At 37.0% G+C, this 24,124-nt stretch overlaps 1 protein-coding gene across 1 annotated transcript in view; it reads right to left on the bottom strand.

Annotated features, from left to right (window-relative positions):
- TRHDE (thyrotropin releasing hormone degrading enzyme) overlaps positions 1–24,124 on the bottom strand; it is a 213,232-nt gene that overhangs the window by 100,384 nt on the left and 88,724 nt on the right. Inside the window, exons 5-6 of the mRNA XM_066183262.1 lie at positions 19,720–19,833; positions 7,953–8,090 (exon numbers count right to left, since the gene is read on the bottom strand). Coding sequence (XP_066039359.1) covers positions 7,953–8,090; positions 19,720–19,833 — 252 coding nt within the window. The remainder of the gene's footprint in view (positions 1–7,952; positions 8,091–19,719; positions 19,834–24,124) is intronic.

Here is a 24,124-nt window from a genome sequence, read left to right as displayed (position 1 = left end):
GCAACTGAACACTGGGTAACCACGTTCAAACACAGATATTGCACTTCAGCTGCGTTTCCTTAAGCAAACATATTCACTGTATACTCTCCTTTTTTTCATTTTCTCACAAAGACAGAAGTCCAGCCATTCCTCAGCTCCCACTCAGAAGGGTATGCTGAAATGTATTTTACTTTTCTACCTTTATCATCTGAAGAGTCTTTTATCTTATGTGGCCTTACTCTGACAATTATGAAACAAGAGTGTCCTATTCATGACATCAGTTACAACATGATCCTGTTGCAGGCTCCAGAGAGACCTTTGCTAAAGTACTTCTATCAAGTTGTAAGAGCAGAGATAATTGCAAAGGCTTCTCTGGAATTCTTCAGCTGTCTCTATCAAAACTATCTCATCTCTGAGAACTGCATAAGTACCCACTGAGAAATTCTTTTCAGGGAATTAATTAGATTGTATCATGAGTCACCAGCACTAAATTCCTCCTTCATTTTCAGAAACTGAGCACTGTAATACAACAGCGTAGCTATTTTCTGTATTCTCCAATGGCACCTCCAAATATTACAAGAAAAAAATGAAGCTTAATGCAAGTGAATTTGGTAAGTGCAAATGCTTCCTTATTTGATTAGGGTAACAGAACATACTTGTTTAAATGAGTAAACATATGCCTATGATTTCCTCCCTGTGACAGAAATGTAAAATGCTTAAATTAATTCCTAGAGGCTTTGTCTTTGGATAACCCACATAAAAGCCATGGAAAGAAGCAGAGAAAGAGATAGGTATATGCAGATCATGCAGCATACTGGTACCAAATGTCACAATATGAGACAATCATGAGGGTCTTCACCCAGGCAATCATTCAGTAATGAAGGCACTGAAGTACCTTAAGCACACAAGAAACGCAAATAAATTCCACAGCCTACACATAAAAAGTTGAACATCTATGTACTTGGCTGATTGTGGCTCTGAGTGGTTTCCTTGCACTTGGCAACAATTTTTAAAAATAAAGGGATTATACGTGTTTAAAGGAGCTCAAACAAAACCATCCCTACTTGATTTTAATGATATAGACTAGAAAAAAATCATTTAATTAATCTTCTATACTTTTTTAAGAAACAGAATTTCCAATGCTATTTGCTTATCAAGCAGTGCACACTCACAAATTAACACGCTGTTAATATTCAGCAATAAAGCCAGGATTTATTTTAATGAAGAAAATAAACTTACATGGTTTTTAAAACTTTATTTGCAGCATGGGTAAACCAGTATTTTTCACCTCAACAAATATACCTACAAACTTGTTATGTATTTATTAAATCCTCAAAGATGCACAAAGGCACCTTACCTTAGGTTTTTTTACAGAATGAAAGGCCATTTATCTGTTGCCAAAACATCACTTAAAAAGCAACATTATATTCAAGGAGAGCTTTTCACTTGGAAATCATAATCAATTTCTATTCTGACAAACACAGTTGTTCTAGGGCTGGATAATACCAAAATGGTCAGATAGTAAGATGGCTTTGGTGAAATGATTTTCTTAGACATAAATTCCACTGCAAATTTTAGGAACATGACACATAGAAGAAAATTCAGGGGTATATGACCATAAATAATCATATTCTTCAGCTGGATATTGTCACATCATTTTCCTTGAATACTATAATGTTATCCACTACCTAGATAAAATGCTATCGTGACTTAACTTACAACAGGAGTTTTACTTGGCCTCACCACCAAAATCCCTCTTACACGTTCTGACACTAGTGACAAGGACAAAGGAACTTTTTAAACTTTTTTATTAACTGCCTTTATATGAAAATATTCAAGAAAACTTAATATTCTTTTTTAGTTCAATAAATACCATATAAGAATCTCCATCCATTTGCCTAAGACTGATTTGCAACTATCTATAACTAAACCTGTCATTCTAATTTCCCCTTTTAAATACCTCCTTTAAGCTTCATAAGTTATTTGGTACTTAAGCATACCTTTAAAAAGAACAGCAAAAACAATGAAACAGTGTGCCAGAGTTTTTTCCAGAGAGACCTCTTTTGAATAGAAATCTTACAGGATCATATCCTGATAAAAATATTGACCATATTCTTATGTCATGTTTTTTGTTCCTTTTACTCTATTTCATTAACTGAAATTTATTTTCTATTTCTAATTCTTACAATTTCTTCCAAGTTACTTTAACACTTGTAACTGTTGCTCTTCTGTTATTGATCTAAACCAGGATGTGTATCAGCAAAATCAGCCCTTGCCTGTGCACCAGCATTGTTTTTTTGGACTCCTTCAGGAAAAAAAAAAATACCTGTAACTTTCTGCTTTGCCCTTTGCTGAAAATTATCATTACAAAGCAGAAACAAAGAGGCAGAAAAGGCAAGTGCATGTCAGGTGCAAGTACAAGTGCAAGTACCTCTATGTCGCTATGAATGCTCAATTTTAAGCCATGAATACATCTGAGACAAAGATGCACTATTTTGCTCCTTCTAATGGCTTCCTGTTGGGGAAGAAAGGATGGTAGGACACAGTGTCTAGACCCACTGCTGCCATTTCTGCTTCGATGATCTCCTCCAGCCCTGGGGAGCTGCCATTTGCCAAAGCCTTTCCATGCGAAACAGGCCGAAGGCCTGTACCAACACAGGTCATGTCTTCCCGACAACTCTACCTTGATGGAGCAGTCTAGTCTAATGAGTTCTTCTTTAAAATAAAGTGCTTTTATTAACATTTGTGCTCCATCTTTATTATTTCCAGTCAAACCCATATGCAGTTGTCCCTGGCACGTGGAACATAACACTCCTGAAACACTGCTCATGTGCAGCTGCTTATATGCCGCACACTGTAGTTTCCATGCTTCTTCTTCAGAAAATAATACCCAGCATAAACTAACCAGTGTAAAGGGTTAACAACGTCCTGCTCCTGCTTGAGTGAGGATGGTACAAAGATGAGTTAAGAGAAGTATTTTAAGTATCTTGAAGCACCTGACTAGCTGTAGGCATTGGCACCCACCATCTGAACCGGGACAGCCTCCAAAATTTAGGACAGGCACTCTTGGGGCTGCTCTGAACTTGAACCTATCAATATCACTGACTGCATTTCAATGACTTTCATACTGGGAGAAGTAACAACTTATATCCTTTTTATGGAAACAGAAGGACATTATTTTCATTACAAGATACTTCCTCTGTTACAATGCATTAGGAACAAACAGCTCCTGAAAGCACCTTCTGCAGTCTGGGCACTGACCTGTTGCACTCACAAGTCATGGAAGAAAAATCAGCATCCCACAATGTGCACCCTTATGACTTAATGGCACACACAGACAACAGTACAGCTAAATTAGGGAGAACAAAAAGCTCTCCCTTTACACCATGGCAAGCAAGTGCATTCCAAAGCCCTCTCTATTGTAAGACTTTCAATTAGTCTGATACCACTTTATGCTGTCAATTCAACTAAAAGAAAAATTACAACCTATTTTACAATTTATAAGGATTTATCTATCTAGTATTGCTTTCATTGTTAATGAGCTACTCTCACTCTTCTGTCACTTCATAGATGCGCATCATCACAATTTCATTGCACTCGTGAATTAGCTTTCTTATGAACTACTAATCCTGAACAAAATATGGGGTGATGGTTTGGGGGTTTTGTCTTGGTCTGACTTTATTTTGTTATTTCAGTGTGAATGTGCTTCCCAGTGCCTGAGGAACAGAAGTGTAAATGAATGAAGCTTTTAGAGAGCCTTTCCAGTGACTGCATTAGCCTTCCTATTCTCCCACATTCTTGCAGAACATGCTACACTGTAAATTTTCAAAGAGAATTACACTCAAAAGGGTGAGCAAGCCACCGCTTTCTATTTCTTAAATTCTCCTTTGCCAGAATGCAAGCAAGAGGTGCATTTTTCTTTGTGTAAAGTTTTAGCTGAACAGATCTCCTAATGCAGAATGTTGCTTTTGAGGAGAAGCAGGAAGCATGGTTTCCCTCTATTAACATCAGAAATAAATTTTCCTTCCATCACTTGACACTGAAAGCAGAAAAAGGAAATTTGAAACATGTAGCATAGAGTTAAAAAAGAAAAGGAAGTTATACATAAGAAAAGGAAGTTATACATACAAGGGTTTAGGAAACAATTAATTGTTTGCATTACAAAGTCAAGGCCAGTAACTGATCTCACTGCTGAGGTTAATTTAGCTTACAGGGAGGGACTATTCCAGTCATCCTCTTCTCCTTGTTTTGATTAGTGTTTGTCACTTGCCAAGGCATATTCTTTTGGGAATACTTACATTGCTACATTCCATCATAATGGTCTAGCCTGCACTGATTGCTGCCAGAATCTTCAACCAGCACACTTCAAAGCACACAGCAGGCTGACAGAAACGACTTCAGATATCTGGCTCTCTGCACATCCTTTCATCCCTTCTCTTATCTGGCTGTGGTTGCTCATCTAGGGCTATGACTCCTTTAGCTCTGCCTGAGATGGCTCTCCCTCAGGTTGCTCTGGGTCTGGCTGCTCCCTTTGAGATGCAGCTGCCTTATTTCTCCATTTTCTTAGAGCTGGTTGTTCCATGCTGATTGTTGCTCCTTATGTTATTCTTGCTGCACTCTCTCCTCCTCTGATGCTGCAGCTCTCCAGGGCTACGATTCCTGCTGTCAGTTATTTCTGGTGTGGAAAGGCTGTCACGCTTTTTGCTTTGATTTAACAATTCTCAGTTCTACTCTTGTGTTCAACAGGCTATATTTTCTACTGCACTTGGGATATAACCACTTTTCCCGTCATCGTGGGAGGACACTATCTCACTTCCAGCTGCACTAGGAAGACACATGCACTCTCGGATGCAACTTGAGAGCCTTGAATCATCTACCAGTACTGTTTATTAATGAACTATCACGACTTCTCATTTTTCTCTACTTATTTGTGACTCTAGTGGAGGATGACATGCTTCTATCCTGAAGAATGACTAGCATGATGCTTTTCAAAGAAGTAAACTTTACCCTCAACTGTTTCAGTGGAAAAATATTGTGTGCTGCCAGGCTGTAGTGTCTATTTCACTCTGCTTGTGGGATTACCTGAATGCCATTCTTCAGAGGTTTATGTCATGGATTTCTTCACACATGCAATCACCAAGGATGAGAAAGTGGAAATGAAAAATACATTCAACTCGGAGGCAATTAAATAGCACATTTTCAATGGTCATTTCTGAGGTGCGTAGAGAAAGGCATGTCTTTAGAATGACAGCTGAGTGTCTAGCAGAGATGGGTACTTTCATGGTGTCTGATTTATGCCATCCTGATGACAGTAAAGACAATGAAATAACAATGACATTCTATGACTGTCATTTCACTGAAAAAAAGTTATATGGGAGAAAGTTTCATCATTTCAATATCATGTAGAAAATTGTGAAGACAGAATAGAGATCACATGGGCAATCCAAGGGCTCAAGGAGCACAAGACGGACATTAAAAAAAAAAAAGTTAGAAGACAATGAAAAAAAAAAAAAAAATGTAGAGAACACATACTGCACATAGTGGCAAACTGTTTAAAAATATTTTATTAAAATTCCTGACAGCTTAGTATTTTACAGCAATTTAAAAAGTCACTCAACCAAAGACAACCAAAAAGTCATCCCAGAAATACCAGTAATAACTTCCCTCCAGCAGGGCTCATTGTGTGTCAAGGGCTTTGTGGCACCTGAAAATATTTGAGCACACACCTGACCACAGGAAAGCCTTCAGTGTAATTTTACAGTTTGGATTTTACTGACACACCTGACCAGGTGAAAGCCTTAAGTGTAATTTTAAAGTTTAGATTTTATTGACATACTATTCACAGTATTTATATTGGAAGACACTAGAGAGCTAGAAGAATAGGCTCCATTCTGAATATCTAATAAATGAGCTTATTTCCATAGCTGATTTTCAGTGTCAGCAATGCATGCATGCATACAAGATTTTGTAGGAAAGAAACAATGTAAGATGTCAGATATGTGGAATTTGCTCTAATTTATCCTCAGAAGGAACAGTGTCAGGTGTTTCAAAAAAGGTGTAAGAAACAGTGAAAAGAACAGCTACAAAGTCAGTCAGGAAAGTTTCTTCTGATTAAACAATAGGCTTGTATGCTGTTAATTAAATTTGTATGCTTCCTATTAAACAATTAAGCTTGTATCTTAAACCAAAAGGATGAACAATTACAGAGAATAGCAGACAGACCATTACGAGACAGGAAAAAAATTCCATTCCCTGAGGTTTGTTAGATCTGGTAACTGGGCTCAAAATTTACAGGATCGTACCCTGATATGAACACGTCCAATGTCACCTAAGACTCAGGAGAACTGGCCACCAGAGCAGCTAAGTGGAGAGATGCTGCTGTATCCACTGGGCATGGCCACTACTACACTGAAAAAAGGAGCATTTACACAGATAGATACAAGACAAAGATTGTACTGTAATTTCCACAATAAACAGACTGATTCTATTAGCCTGAATAAAACAGCTATCAGTACACAGATGTGTCCTATTGTCCTATCTGTCATTTCAATGTAAATGAAAATTACTTGATGGTTGCAGAGTGTTCATAAAATTGTCATGTACTAGGATTAACTATAAAATAGTACTATTACTGTATAAATTAGAAAAAATAAGTAGATTGAAATATGAAGATACTCATGTGAGATAAGCCTCTGAACTTACCGAGGTCTAGCTATCACCAGAAAGCATATGACTGAAAGATTTAAACAAGAATATTCAGTATGCTGAAAGCTGCTGGCTGTTATAGCTTAATTGACCTAGAGCAATATTTTCCAAGACAGGTAAGGGATTTTTGAAAATTTTACTTGGGCTCTTGAGCAACTGCAGCATTTTAAAATATTTTCATAGGTATTCTGTGTTTTTATATTACATCACAGGTACCTATTACATGGTCACATATACCCCCCCACACACACTCTCATTTGCCCATCCTTAAAGGTGTATGATCCTTTCATGGAAGAGGACCAAGTTTTTGCAGTCTAGGAATAACTCGTGACTACAAGAAAGGATAAGACCTCTTTTTCAGCCCAGAATGAGCACTGGATAAACTGGAGGTTCAGTCATCAAGTCAGCTCTATGCTGCCTTGCTACAGTCTGCTGTTAGGCAGAAAATGATGCCAAAGAAAAGATTATTAGACACAAAGGCCACCGTCAAAAGACTCTTGCAACTGAATCATCATCCGAGAGCTCCTGTACAGGAAGGCTCCAGGCAGCGGCCACTGTGTCACGTAGGAAACACACTGGCCATGATACTCAGGCACAGTTTAATATGTCATAGCCTGTAGTAGAGAATAAACATGTGGTATGATGGGAAACACCAGCTTTCAGGCCACATGCTAACAGCAAGCCCAGTCATGTTATGGAGGAGGGGAAACCCTCTCACTCCTGCACAGAAGCTGTTGAATCCAGAAACCGGCCAAAAGACTTTCTAATCATTGAAACGCAATTAAAAATTGCTTGAATACATATTCCTTCACCCCACCAGAAGGCAGTTTCTCCACTCTCACTGTTCAGCAATGACTTCAGAATTTTCACCAGCTGACAGAAAAACTCTCATGCATAGAAAAAGCTTTACATTTAAATTTAGGCCTCGGTAAGTTTTCTAGAGAGTTTCAATAGGATAAAAACTACATATCCTTCTGTTTTTTTAAAGCATCTAACACAAGTCAGACCCTGTCACAAAATAAAGAGTAATAAAAAGCCCTAAATCATCTTACTGAATTCTGACAGCTTCCCAAGTTTATTTATAACATTTAGTAACACTTGCTATGTTGAATGTAATTGGCTATAATCACTGTAGAATACTCCAAATGCATTCCACAGAGATTAGTTTTCCATACATAGTTTTACAAGGGTATTTCTTTTACAGATGGAACACGATCTTATAGCTACTGACAAATCTGTATCATATAGATAAGCTTAGTTAGTCTCACCTTTTTATAGGCAATCCAGTCAAACACCCTGTCGATGTCTGAGGCTTGCTGCACTTCCTGGGATACTGGATGTGAACTGGCCAACCCATCCAGCAACATCACTTCATGTAGGACATCTGTCAGAAATCTCTGCTTTTCCTGAAATACAGCATATGTAGTAGAATCACAAATACGTATTTACAGAAATTTAGAAATGATGCACAGTTACCAGAGGCAGTTGACTACTATTCCAGCTGACTAAAAACAGACCTGCTTTGAATGTAAACCACTATGACCTCCTACAATGTTGAACAGGTGTTTGGAATAGACTCAAACTTGAGATCCTTTGCTGCAATGAAACTTGACTGAAATTAAAGAGCATTAATGGAACCAAAATGCATCCATATGTGCGGACTGGAATTCTGATTATGACTACTCACTCGTACACGCTTAAAAGGGGTGGGGAGAGAGGCAAACTGGCAGAATCTTCAATCATAAAAATAGATGCTACAAGTCCTTGAGCTCATTGCATATGCAGGTACAAAAATTTTTGACAAAGACGGCTAAATACAATTACTACTTTTTTATTTAGTGAAGTTTAAGTTACTTGGCTCTTAGTGACAAATTCACATAGCAGTTCAGGGTGGGACACGACAATGAAGAGAGGTCACAGCAGTGAGCAGCAGATGCTTGTGCTGTCTTTCATAACTATAGTATAGAAGTCCTTCCTCCTCCAGAGCTTGAGCCATCTACAGACTTCGTAGCTACCATCTGAAGGAAATCGTTATCATCTCTCTTCACGAGTGGGAATAGAGCTGCATGTAGTTAAATGACATAGTCAAAGTCACAGCTACATCAGAGGCAGGTACAAACCCAAACACCATCCAACATAAGCATTTCTTCTCAATACCTTCTATAAATATGGTTAGCAGAGGTATTTCAAAATTGCTGCCTATTTACTCTGGCAGCAACATTAATGAAATGTTCATGTACACTCTATGCATTGTCCTGCACTCATTTTTACAGTAAAACCAGGTGAGGCTTTTTCAGCTGAGAAATGACATGCCCTTAAACTTCTCATATTCCATTCATTTAGATGTATTTCATCCAAAACACTGTGTCAGGAAAGAAGAGCTTTCTTTACTTGCTTTTTCAAGTCATAAATAAATGTAAAGAGTAAATTAAAAATTACATAAGGTTTAAATACGCCTTTTCACCTGAAATGACATATCTCAAACTTTATCTAAGTTATAACAATTCCTAAATCAATGTCAACCTACTGCCATGATATAAAGAAACTCTGGGGAATGCTGCATTGTTCTTCAAAAGCCACCTTGATGTCCTTGGATAAAATACGCACACAATTACATAATAAATTCTATGTTTAATTTCTTGGGTGGCAAGGTTTTGGTATCAATGTGTTACTTTAAATTATTTTTATAAGACAGCTGAAAAGCTCTTCCAATGCTGATCTACCTAGAATTAAACCTTTATGTTAAAATTCATTAGAGCACAAGAAATGTACCTTGAGCTGACTGCATATCCAGGCAATTAAAAACACAGGGTGCAGGAAAGCCAATTACCTACACGCTCTTACTGTTCTCATCTGGCTGCTTGAGGTAAGGTTTGTAAAACAAAAAGTAATGTCTTTTTCATATCATTGTTAATTTCCAAATTTTCTCAGGCATAAGCAGTTAGTAGCTGTCCTTTTTTAATGGGAAAAAAGTGTAGAGAAACAATTATCATGACAGTCCTACTCAGGGGTGAAATTGCTGAGGTGTAAAAATTGTAGATATTTTGGTTACACTTCACTCACATTCTCTCTCTATCAGTCAGTAACAAAGCCCCAGTTTCATCAAATGCATGATATGTAACACACACAGATGTGAACACACAGACCTGTCTCCAAATTCAGGTTTGAATCCCAGAAGACAAACAGTTGTGTGAGTGGATTGTTACTGTTTGGAATTAATTCATTAAAAGGACCTTGAAGAATCAAAAATTAATACCTTAAATATAGAACCAGAATCAAGAAAATCAGCACATGGAAAACATAAAGTGAAGTTGTAAGAAAAAAACTACGGAACATAAAAAAAGAGCAGGCTACATTTTGGTTTTCTGTTTGTTTCCTCGGTCATGTCCTGAAGGACTGAAAAGTAGAACTTGATATTCATGATCGTTCATTCAAGTTACCACAGATGAAAAGTTTTCCTTGAAATTTACAGAGGACTGTCACACTGGGATACAAATGGAATGGTCAGCATGCCTCCAAAAATTCAAACCTACAGCTTAGTGAAAATTAAGAAGGCTTTTGACCTAAAAAGCTTAATTTATTGAACTAAAAGGATTTCCATAACATTCCCAGTCTTTCCCTTTAGCATAAAGCCCCAGAGAGTAGATTAGAGGAGGCTCAAATATAACTCAAGGGAGGCACAGATGCTGGTTGACAAGCGGCCTGCAGATTGAAGAGGCAACAAGAAGCAGAGGTGCAGAAAGAAACTAAAACTGCCTTAATTATGTTGACAAAACACTACTTCAGCTCTTGAAGTCCTAAGATCACATTAAGGGGAAAAGGTCAGTATGTGTGACCAAACTGCTTATATTGATGGAAGAAGGGCTTTCTGTTCCCTAGTTATTTTACTCTATGCATACAGTGGAATTGATCTGTTTTAACTGACACCTACAGGAGTAAAGAAACACTCAGGACAGAAATTGTAAAGGAAATCAATCTTGGAATGTGGTTAATGAGACCAGCAAGCTGGCAACATGATAGGTGTCAGGTTTGCAGCTACACATTGAAACAATGACAAAATGCTCTTCAAGACGACCCTTCCTTGAGGGAGTACAACTGCAAGAAAAAAGCCAAGACTGTGATCCACCTGCGAGGAAAAGAGGGCTTCAGGTGAGTCTTGCAGCCTTGCTTGGAAAGTTTCAGTAGCCACATGCAAGTGCAACGCTAATACAGGGCCAGGGCACTGAGCAGGAAGGGTATCAAAGCAGCACAAGGTGAGTCTGAAATAAGGACAGAGCTGCTTCCACACAGATTTGTGCCTCACTCTAAAGACAAAGAGGAAGGAATCTCTTCTACTCCCTATGTTCCTACTGTGCACTTGGAATTCCAACACTTCATCTCTTCTCCTCATAGCTTTCCTTGAACTGTGTATAGTCAAAGTCTGAAGCACCAGACCTGTGTTGAAAATAAAACACATGACAATTATTTCTGGTGGCTCTCATTCTTTAGAAAGCTTCCAGGTGCAGGGACTGAAGTGCTGTTATCAGAGGAACATGTCTTTAAAATATCTATATTTTCTGATTATTCACAAATGTCTGTGGTCACTAGATTGAAGTATTTGTCTCTTCATGAGAGACCAGAAAGACCTTCTCTGCTTTGCACAAGATTTTCCTAGACTTGTCTTTTTTCTGTGCTGTCTCCTCCTTAGCAAACAGTCAAATTCACCTTCTTCTTGGGAAAAAGAGAGATAGTGATCAGTCTTCATGCATAAATCTCCACCAGCGTGCCCAACATTTAACTAGTCTATCTCTAAATGGAAAGAAAGAAATTGCAAAATAAGATTTTTGGCAAAAAAGACTGTACTTTCAAGAAGCACTTACCTTCAAGAAAAAATTGTTGTGTATAACAAGGTAACAATGATGTAATGGAGAGGGGTTGCTGCTGGTCATTTTGCAATATCACATTGAGGTATAATGTAAAAGTTAACATGACAGTAATGTAATACTTAAAGACAGTCACATAAAAATAATTTCTAAAAATTAATAAGAAATACCAGGGAAAAGAACTAAAATGAAAGAAAAAGAAGGAATTAAAGACGCAGCATAATGAAAGCCCAAACTGATAATTAGTACGCAAAAGAGATCAAAGGCCTCAATATTAAAGGCATTGCCTTTGTTCTGGGACAGCCATTTGAACACTTTATGGACTGCGAAATCTACATGAATAAAGCTTAACATTGGTGTGCAAATCTGCAAATTACTTTCCTGACAAATTTTCTGAAAATACTGTCTCCACAAGAGCTTTACTAGCCATCAAGAATACAAAAAAGATAAGTGATCTTTCATGCCTAAGAGAACAAGCATTTGCAAGACACAATTATTTGGGTTTACAGGGAAAGTACACCCTAAGGAAAAAGAAATAGGAGCAAATTTTGGAAGCAATTGAAGAACACCAGCATATACAGTACCAGCAGTTGAGTTCTAACAAAATATATTGCAGGATGAAGCTTAACAAACCAGAAGAATATAACCTACGAGGAAGTCTAAGGTTTGGTAAAATACATTAAGGCCAGATAAGGTCCACTGAGAGCCAAAATCAAGTTCTTTCTGTCTACATGGTTACAAATCCTAAGTTGTCATAGTACAGGAAGTCTCCTGAGTACTTGCAAATGAAAGCAATGTTTCTCTCTCGCTTTGCAAGAGTAATCTTTTGCAAATACATTGAGTAATTCACAAACTTTTTTTTTTAATTTACATCTCTGATGTGTGCTTCAATTATGTGTATAATTTGCACATTCTACATTGATCAGCGGCAAACATGTCACAGTTCCATATCTACCTTCATAATCCTCCTTTCTGCATTTTCTGTCAAAGATCTTGCAAAATTTACTGAGACATTTTCAGACTGACTGACAACTTTTATTGTTATAAAAGAATGTAGATGTCCTAGGAGTTTATAGTTAAGGAAGACACCAGCAGGTTTAAGTATTGGGAAGGAGAATTAGATATGTATTTTCTTTTCAATCATGACCACCTGCTTATATTGCCAAGCAGATGGATAGCTGATTTGGAGTTCTTAAGCAATTCTGCCAGCTACTTCAATTTCTGTTTCATTTCTCCACTCTGTTTACTAGATAGAGCTTTGATTTGGTTGTACACCAGAGGAATTATGCCAAACGCATACCAACAGAATGAGAGGATGCAGTACAAAAACAGAGCATTAACGAAGGAAACAACACATACTGACCACTAGCCCTTCATAAAAAAAGGCCACTTTCACTCTCCAAGATCATTTTTTGCCACCATGTATGTAGTTGCCTTCACTGAAAAAGTCACGAAGCAAACAGATGAACAGAGAGGTTCCCTCATGCATTTGTCTTCAGAGCATTTTAAAATACTAGGCAACAGAGTATGAAGCTTATCCTCTAATTCAAACACCACAGACGAAATCTGTAAAGGAAAATCACCTCCATTCAAGAAACAGTAAATAAGACTTAAATGAAAAGTGGATTTATGATGTGATTGGTATACTGAGTCAACTTCCAGCAACAACTGTCAGAGGTTACCATCCATGAAAATACTTTTCAGGTATTGCACACCTAGACTGTGCTTCAACCTGAAAGTGATAAGATTCAGCAAGTCCTGAAGGAACCAAACATGTTTTGCAGACACACCAAAAATTACTTACCACTTTGTGCTCCAAGTAACTGCACACTGCCGCTACTTAAAAATAAGGTGGTAGCACATTCAGGATTGCTGAAAATTTGAGAAGCGGTCTTTCAGTTAAGAATGCCCTCAAAAATACAACTTAACTTTTCTATTGAATTTCCCATCTCAACCATAGTTTCTGATGAAATGCATATTCTTGTTTCAACACGGCAACCCTGTAATGAGTCCTTACTTTGAGGCAAAAGTTGCTGCAAAGTTTGTATCTCATCTTTAATGAATTGCCTACTGATTCAAAATTATGTGAATTCAGCTAGCTGAGTGAAGTTTTTTTTCTGAAACTAAAGCTTCATCTGAACCCTGAACTCAGAAGGTTTGAACTCACATGACTTCAAAGCACTCATCATAATGTCATTTGAACTGCTGTCTCAAGATGAGCAGAAAATGACACGAAGCTAGAAGAGACACTGACATTCTCCAAACCTGTACTTAATTTCTTGAAAAAATGTTTCATCTAAATGTTGATATTCACTTATGTCTGATCTCTAACTGTTATGAGTTAACTGCTTAAAGTAAAAATTTCACTATATTAATCTACTTTGAAAGAGCATTAAAAAAACACAAACCTGTATTTAGGAAGAAATATTTTTCTTAGTTGTAAGCAAAATTTAGTATAATGATTTCTTACCTGGTATACTTAAAAAGAGCTAGTAATTAGGAAATAGAAGATCTTGCACCTTACCTTTACAATCTCTTTTTTTCCTGCCAAAGTCAATTATACATGAGATTCTAGTTAATTTTACACTGAAAGCTTCCCCCATAGTTGAGTTAAAACACAAAATTCTACAAGGATTGACTTCACTGGGCAGTTACTGGAGGAAAAACACTCCATGTGGTATTAATTAAAGGCTTACTTTACACCAGCATGGGGAGCCTTTAACCAAAAAAGAAAAGATGAAAGTAGTTTAAAAAAACGAGAGGCTGAATCTCCCTCAATGCTGAGCCAGCATGATATTTATGTTGGGTTAGAAGGATCAAGCAGGCTATAGCTCAGGTCTGAAAGGCCAAAATAATAATGAAATAAATCAAAAAAGGTCCATATCTTAAGTCTACTTCAAAACTTATAATGATTTTCTGGGTTTTGTATGAGTCAAACAATGCCTTAGAAACCTTTACTGATGGAGGCAAATGCATTAGGAGGCATGTGAGGCAAAGCTCATTAAAGACATGCATGTGTCTAGTGGCTGAATTCACTCATTATTCCAACAGAGTCAATGAGAAATATGGGCAGCTAAAATCATTTATCTATTTCTTACTTATTATAATACAGACATGTTGAGATGCAACCTCGTTATTATTTTCAACTGTCTGTAGTAATGGCAGGATTGTCCAGACTGTGGAACCTAATCATGTAAAGGAAGCAATGCTCATTTAAGGAAGGAGGTAAGATACCCTTCTATACAGGTACAAAGTTTTTAATTTAATACTAAGAAAAATTCTGGCACATGTGACCATCCCTAATTAAAAAAGTAGCAAGCAAGTAAGAAAGAGGGAAATCCTAACCCAAGGCATTAATGGATCAAGAAGACATAGGATTCAAAGCTATTGCTGATGTGCTACACCTTGACTCAGCCAGTAAAGTTGTCAGCAAAGCTAACTTTTATATAATAAAGAAAAGGGAGAAGGCAGCTGGGCTCTGTGAAATGCTTTCTCAGCACCAAGCCAGGTACTGACTGCTAAAGTATTTGATGCTCATTTGATGGATGTAAGGGCAAATTACATGCCAGTAATTCCTGCTGTCATAGCCTTCAAAATCTACCCCAATACCAGAGACATTCAAGGACAAACATGATGGTTCCTTCTACCAGAAAATACGGACGGAAAAGATCAGCCAATGAATTACTGGATCTGCAAGCCTCAGCTGAATTCCTTCCTTTAAAAAGCCACATGCAAAGGACTTCGGGATATGAGAGAAACAAGCCAAGAGGAAGATGGAATATACAGCTGCAAACAGGCCTCCGAAAGGAGGAAGATGAGCACAGTAGACGAGAAAAGACAGAGCTCTGAAGGGGAAATTACCAGCATGTAGTTTCCCACTGTAATTTTCTCTTTTCTCTGATCCTAAAACCAGCAAAGGCCCCTTCCACAGAGGTGAGATTACTTTGTATCGGTCATAAGATCTTACAGCTCAAGAACTCACATCCAGCTGCGGTTGCTTTTTGATGGCATGGAGAGACAACCATATGGTAAGCCTCTAATACAGAAATCTCATCTTTTTCTAAGTCATGAAATAGCAACAGCTAGGGAATTCACATGCAGATGACTATTCGGAGCACACATGACCAAGGAAAATTCTCTGATCTCAGGAACACCTTGCAAAAACAGGTTTTTTTTTTTTTTTTTTAATCATCCTGATAACACAGAAACAACTCTTTACACTTCCCAGACCTTTAAGAATGAGATCTAGCACTAAGAAGTTGAGGCATTTCAGAATAAGAATTTCCAAAAACTCTTAATTTGGGGGGCAGGCCAGGCAAAAGGCTGGAATGGGAAGAACTGTGAATTCCTTCCCATGGCAAATGTCTAATCACTGTATAGCAGAGAGAGCTTTCCTGCAAAATAAAACGCAGCTTCACCTTCACAAGGTACAAAGCAACATGCAGGGACTTTTTTTAGCTAAAGGAAGGAAATGAGAATATCTAGCTTTAATCTGAAGTGATTTAGCTTTGAAAAACGATATTAAGACAGTGAGATAACCATAAAGGATCTCATCACAGAAAGCTCATCTTCTTGTTTTAAAACCAGCAAAATTTCATTCCCTTCCTTGGGAAAGTTCTGATGTATTTTACATTAACTGCAATGGATAACAGACACCTCCATCAGAATGCCTCTTCATTCTGTTATTCACCCAAAATTTTAATCACAGAATATGCTGGATTGGAAGGGACCCACAAGGACCACTGAGTCCAGCTCCTGGGCCTGGACAGGACCATCATTAAGAGTCACATCATGTGGCCAAGATCATTGTCCAAACAGTTCTTCATCTCAGACAGGCTGTGACCACTTCCCTGGGGAAAGTGTTCCAGCACCCAAACACCCTCTGGGTGAAGAAATTTTTTCCAATACCCAACCTAAACCTCTCCTGACACAACCTTAAGGCCATTCCCTCAGGTCATTGGGCATCACAGAGAAGAGATCAGTGCCTGCCCCTCCTCGTCTCCTCACGAGGAAGTTGCAGACTGCTGTGAGGTCCCCCCTCAGTCTGCTCTCCTCCAGGAGACAGGACAGCAAAGGCTTAATATGGACTAGATTTCCTTTACCATTAAGATTATAAAAGCATGATGAAGTATGGCAGTAAATTCTGCCTTCTGGACAACACAAATCCCAGACATGTTGGAATACGCAATGAAGTGTTGCTGCTCCATTGCAACTGGCATTGTTACCCATTGATCTTTCCTGCTGTAAAAGAGTCTATGAAACAATTGAAGAAAAACTGATAAAGTCAAAAATGGCAGGGGAAAGAAATATTTATGAAAACCAAAGAACCTAGAGAAGAAGGAAAAGCCAATAAATGGGTTTCAGACAAAAATCATGGATCCCCGTTTTGTGCAGAACATGGTGCTGTTGGTTTAAGTAACAATGGCATGAATATGTCTAACAGACAGCTCTTCTCAAGAGCCTCAGGTTCAGCCATACCAAGGCTGTGAATGCCAGATAAGATGGAGACTGAAAAAAGCTCAGCTCTTCTAAAAAAGAAGCACCTTCAGAGAAGTCACATCAAAACTTTAGTGGTTTATAAGCCCCAAGGGTGAACGCTTAATGCCTGTAGCCCAAAAATATCCAACAACTTAGAGAGGAAGTTGTGGATAGGTCTCATTTTTTCAGATGTATACGTATTGCCCAAGTTATATTTTCAAACAAAAGTCCTTTTTCTGGAATGGACTACCAGTCTTCTGCTTCTACATTTCTCCAAAAAAGAATGTGACAAAAAAGTCTTGAGTAAGCTAAAAATAAGCTGATTTTGACATTTTAATCCATGGGCTTCTTCAGCAAACATTCAAGGTTAACATTGCAGAACTTCAAGGGAACGAAGTTTGCTATATAACTTTCCCAATTCTTTAGAAATAAAGAGGATTTTGGTTTATCATTATTTTCCTGACACAAAGAGCTGTGGTAACATACATGGTTTTTATTTATAATTAAGAGGTATGAATTACTACTGACAAAATTCCAGAATGCTGGAATATTGCACTGTTTGGCCATCATGACAGAAAATAAGGTTTGTAGTTCTTGTTTTTGCAACTTGTACTTCATCCTTCTCTTCTGAAAAACAGAAAATTAAATTTTATACATAAAACTTCAATTTTTTTAAATTTACAAATGTCAGTCAATATGTTCAAACTGCAAATGCATTTTATAACAGTAACAAAATTTCCAGCAAGCCAAATTTCAGTAACTGTAACTTTTGCTTCCTCCTCCTACAATCTATGAAATAAACATGCTGAAACATGACAGTACTGATTCCTACTCTTACGTGCAAAAGAACAAAGCATGTTTAAACCATTATGAGTTTCATCTCATTTTCTAATCATTTAAATATGTCAACATGGTCATTTTTATATCAAAGCCCAAAGATATCCAAAGCCTCAGGAGCAGTTTATGTCTCTCTTCTTCTTAATTTAAGGAAAAACTTGACAGATTAATGCGCTTTCAGGCACGGCAATATTACTGTAGTTCATTCTAATTTATGCAGCGCATTCCTGATTTCCCAGTCTAACTGCCATCCCTTGTTCAATCCACTCTTCTTGCTTGTATTCTGCTAAGATGCCAAGATTTCAGATGATGGGCATGTTATTTGCATAACAGTGAACATTATATTCATTCCACAGAAATTTCAAGCAAGTATACTATATTCCAAATGACTTCTAAAGCAAAGTTATTCTGAATTTGTTAGGCTGATTATGTGAGGAACAAATGACTGATGATTTGAAGATAAAATTCTGTGTATAAATGTTGTCATCTATGACACTTCACTATGCGAAAATCACAAAGGCCTGCCAGATTTCATTGCATTCATAATTAGAATCATTATATTGTAATTCAGGTTGTGTTCTTTATAAAGATGAATAGAATGAGTTTTAATAAAGCCAAAGCCAGGCAAACCCAAAAAGCCTACCTATGCAAGACAGTTGTCAGTTCAAATAAAGATTTGTTTTCCTTTTCATAATGCAATTATAAACCAAAATTGACGCCTGAAAGAAAAAAAACTAAAATACTACAAAGAATTCAAATTTCACAAGAAGCATAACTAACTCAAGAGTAACCTGTATACAATTATTTTTTTAAAATTAGCTTTAACTCATAATTATAGCATCTTCATTTTATGGCACACAAAAGTTAATGGGATACGTATACTCAAGAAAGCACACAGAAATGGAAGAAAAAAAAGATCAGACATTAGTTTTTAAGAGTTTAAGCAAAAATCCCAAAAATAAGCAAAAGGCCCCAAGAAATCTCTGTCAGACAATCATGATCTATAGCAATTATTCTGCCACATAATTAAACATTTATATGCACAAAAGGTTAGCAAACATAAACATGCCTTCAATGGACAATAAAAATCTCTATAGGAAACTTCAACGTGGTCTCCTATTTTATTTCCTTGTACTGAAGTCTCATCTCCCTTATTTTACTAATATTTATAATACAGCTAGACTACAGCAATTCATATAAATTGTGACCTATCTAGGTACAATATGGCATAACAGAAGGACTCCAAAATAATGTCTCAGCATGGAATTCCCTGTTCCCTCAGAGAGCTCCAGTATTTGCACACTGGTTGAAAAAGCATGTCCAACTGTGTATGGCTAGAAACCATACCAAAACACAAAATCTCAATTTATGTAACCCATGTTAATTTAGATTTACTCTACACACCCAAACAGTACCAGGAAGATAAAAAGAGCATATTTAGGGAGAGAACAGAATACGGTAAGAAAAAATATGCTCAGTTTTATAGAATGTTTTAGCAAAACATTTCTTTCCAATTTATCTTATGGATAAAATTCAATGTTCTCAATGTTTTAAAAAATAGTCCATGTTAAATCATAACTGCTTTAATCCAAAATATTTCTAAGCAGAGAGACAGTAGCTATTTTAATGCTGAGTTACAACAGACATGACATTATTCCTTTTGCAGTAAATTGCAGATTACACTTTTGGAATGCTGTCAAATTATTTCACACCTAGTGATTTTGCTTCATTCAACATCTGATCCTTGCATGCATCATTCAGTATTTTTCAGGAGTTCCTGTCCATAACAGAAGCAGGAGTCTAACAGCAAAGCAACTTTTAGGTGGAGTCTCCACATTACAAAATAGAACTGACTTACCATGTTCCACCCTGGGTAGAGATAGTCTGTCCCAACAAATTCAAAATAGTGAGCAAAACCTTCTTTCAACCACACATCCTCCCACCAAACTGGAGTCACAAGGTCACCAAACCACTGGAAAAACAAAAAGGTTCAAATGAACAACCTTAACAACCTTTAGGAAACCATGTTTGCATATATTTCACCTAGACAAACACAGTCTGCCCACATATTAATAAAACAGTAGTATTTACCATGCACTGAAACTCACTAACTGTATTTTTCCGGTGCTAATTAATTCAACATTACAGGATGCACAAGTTAATGAAGTAAAACACTAGAAAAGAAGAAGAGGAGCAAAAGAAATATTGAGGACAGTATTCACAGTGTCAACTGTAGTTCTCGGAAGTAGATGCTCACCTACGTTTAACAGACTAACATACACACTAGACAGAAAAAGGCTTTTAACTCAAGTAGTCGGATCCATTACATGGAAACTTCATGATGTGTGAATATTGAAAAACATATATGTGAGAATGGGAACACATTCTTCACCCTAGACCTAAATTTTAGTATTTCTTTCTCCCCACTCTCTGCCCACTAAGAATATACAATACTACTGATGCTCCTCTCCTTGACAGGTTTCTTAAGGAAGCAGCCTTACACAATAATGCCAGCTCTCTGGGTAGGACTCAGATGCCTAAAAGCAGGTAGTTGATGCCATTTAGAGAAGATAATAGGCTATGTGAGATACCCACGAAGGCCTAGGAAATTTCATACATGACGTAAAGGACATCTGCAGCCTTCACAAACAGCAACCAGAAGCAGAGGTACCTGAAATGGCACAGCCCACCTGTGCACATGCAAAGGAACTCTACTTGAGCTGCCTGCTTTTCCCATTTCCTCCAGATAATTCCTCAACATCCCCACTGACTTCAATCTAATTTAGCAAGGACAGAAATCTCAAGGATAACTAAACTCCATAAACTCCACAAGTAAATAAAGATCATCAACTGAAAAGAGGAGAAGGGTCTGAGCTGAGGGCAAGGCAAGAACACAACCATTAACATACTTTGCTCGCTAAGATCTCAGAAGACACAAATCTCACAGTACAGGACGTGTAGGTGTCAAAGGGATTTTACACAGAGCTGGGATGATCGTTGGAAGACAGGCAAGGACAAGAATTCATAAGAAATCAGATGTCATATATTCATCTGCTGATGGATGAGCCTGTTTAAATGATTACTTAAATGATTTAAATGATTGTAATGTGTAACCCAAATAAAGTTACACCAGTGGTAAGAAGAGAAACACCGACAGTATTATGAAAACCTATTACTTACTCTCTGTAGCCTCTCTTCTACCAAACAAATACCAAAACTTTGTTAAAGCAACATTATCTGCCAGCTCTTAATATTTATAAAAATTAGTTATAATCAACAGAGATAATTTTGTGCTTTCATGTGTAAACAAGCTCTAAAAATACAGAGAGGGAGAAGCAATTAAGTATTCTAGAGGGAAAGACTCAGGTCAGAGCAGAGGAATTGATGCTGAACTGTAATGAGAGTCAGGAATGAATGAAAGCAGAGTTGGCCCATAAGCAGTTTGATCTCACGACAGCTGGCTTGTTTGAAGGCTTTGTCTGGGACCTGACTGAAAGATGTCACTTCTGTGCATGTCTTTGTGGAGTGAGAATGACACCACAGAAGGATCAATGCTGTGGTGAGGATCAGTAGTGACGTGAACACTAGAGCTTCAAAGAACAGACATGCAGCAAAGACCAGACTAGCTGGAAGCTTACCAGACGGCCACATAAGGTTCAGCAAACAGAATTCGAATGGAAAAAATGAAAAACATGGCAGTGAATGTCACCGAAAATCAGCTTGAGAATTTAGAGGGAAAAGATGAGGTTTACAGAAGTCATATTTATACACTATGTGAAACTAAACTTATTGCACACTGAGTATGCATAATATAGTTGAAGGCTATCAATAAATTAACTCTCTGTAGGGCTACTAAACAAAGATCCTGATCTTAAGAACATTTAACTGAAAAGACAAAAAAATGCTGGAAATATATTCCTATAGCTTATGCATTTTCAGAATTTGAAACAATAAAATGAATATAACTTTCATACACCAAGAAGTATGGAAGTTAAATTCATACTAGAATAGGTTGCTTAAATGATTTCTAATGACTAAACATAACTGCACAGAGTTCATTTCCTGAATTGCAGGAGTACTACTGAACAAATATGAAACCAGTGGTAAAATTGTCATTTTGAACTATGACTAGCCAGAGAGACTTAAAAAAAAATGAATTTTGTAAAATTCATAATACCTCATCCTGTAATTTGAATTAGTAACATTAATTTATGGTGCTACAAAAGAGAATTTCTTCTACTCCTCTGTGAGTTTTCTGGGTTAATTTATTAATGATACAATTAAAACCATTTGTTTAATTATTCACCTAAAGGATGAAATGTTTTAAAGGCATTAAACCAGGATGTGATATCAATACGAAAATGTAACAAATTTGCTTAACTACTTTTGAACAATTCAGAGAGAGTTATGGATGTCAGAGACAGAGCAGTACCCAGAGGCTGTAAGCAAGAAAGACAAATTTTCCCACAGAAAGGTGCTATTATCTTCCTAGGTGTTACATGTCTCAAAGGAAAACTGGAAGTAAAGCATTTAATCTCTTTAAGTAATTATTTATTTATTTCTGTATTTGACTATAGGCTCTATCTGCCTGGAGTGAAGACCATCACTTCATTTTGAAATGTATTGATCACATAAATTTCTCATCTCCCTAAGGTATTATGTTCAACCTGATATGCAAAAAGTACTTAATTTACAGATACACTGAAAGGACGCTCTTTCTTATATGGGGGTTTTTTTTCAGATTATTTTTTAAAATGTTGATTTAGAAGTTTTTAATTTTCTTTCTGCTTTCATGCCTCTGTAACTCAATCTGTCACACCAAGTTTTGTGCTCAGGTAGGAAAACTACCACAAAAAACCATGATGCATAAATTCAAATGACTCTTTCTTCAAAGGCTATAGGTGGAACTGATCTATGATATGCAAATAAAACCAACTACTACCTTAACAGAATTATTTTAATAAACTATGGTAATTATTTCAAGCTATCAAACTAAGCTGGTAGAAATACATGTGTTTTGACCAGCTCATGGTTTGGAGCTCAGAGAACAAGCTTTTATGCCAAAACACTCCTGTGATCAATTTTTTCTTTATTAAAAAAAAATCCTGAAAAAACACTCAACATGAAGTATCAAAAAAGAGACCCTACAAAATTACTGAACCAAAACTACCAAAGTAACTTTTATGCATCTATCCTAAAACAGGTACCTAAAATACCTGGTCAAACATGAAAAGTCAGCCATGAAGAAACTGGACATGAAATCCTTTCTTACACGATTCTTACTTCTATTTTAGCAAATACTGAATTTGTCCTTTCGCAGTGCTGTCTCTCATTTTTTATCTGTCCTGAGCACTGTGCCAAGCAAGCATTAATACAGAGCAGGCTTGGTAATAATGATTTTTAAACAGTCAAATCTAAAGGCAATAATCTGTATTTTTAATATTAATCTGATTTCTCTAATCTTGGAAACAACATTAGCAAAGTAATTGGTGTTACTCTAAGTAACAGGGCTCTCATACAGATCAGTTTACTACATGCTCAGATATGTTCCATAAATCTTGAAGTCATGGGTTTAAAGTCAGGGAAACTGGACAATGACACCATTCTCTAAAAAAAAAAAATATTTTGGAAGAGTTCCACTTCCCCTTCCTTGAAATCTAGAAATAAATAAATAACTAACTAAAAAGTACAACTGGAGATGCAGAAATTGTGGATTCTAATTTCGCTTGCACCAGAGAGATTTTGGTTAATTTCTATTATTCTATGTGTAAGAATGAGTGAAGGGGAAGAATATTCATCTGTCACCACAGGCTAACAGGTGATATGATGCACAGCAAAAGACGATGAAAAATGCAGTGAACAAATAACAATTAAACAGAAGAGGCGAGAGATCCTGGACCCAACTTGGTCTCAGTTCAGTACATTTTCAGCTTAAATAGTATCGTTTAGAGTTCCTTGACAGGTTCCTGAGTATCGTAAGGTGAAGGTAGAAAAAAGGGGTAAATAACGACATTGTGACGGAGGTGCTAGACAGTGATTTTTAGGTTATATTTTTTGACTATTTCTCCCTTTAAACTTTATTTGCAGGTGAATAATCCATATTTGGTGTGACTCAATTCTGCACCCAAAAAGTAGAAATAACATTTCTTTAACTTGAATTTTTTCTATCTTATCTAGCTGTCCGGTGAAGCAGCTGAGCAAAGACCTAATCTGCATGGCAGTGCAACAGAAACAGCAGCAACAGGAATAGAGGAAGTTGCTTT

Source organism: Chamaea fasciata, unplaced genomic scaffold (genome assembly GCF_029207755.1).
Source record: "Chamaea fasciata isolate MVZ Bird 193981 ecotype frontalis unplaced genomic scaffold, bChaFas1.0.hap1 SCAF_5, whole genome shotgun sequence".
Classification (NCBI taxonomy): Eukaryota; Metazoa; Chordata; class Aves; order Passeriformes; family Sylviidae; genus Chamaea; species Chamaea fasciata.
This window is presented reverse-complemented; position numbering and strand designations above follow the sequence as displayed.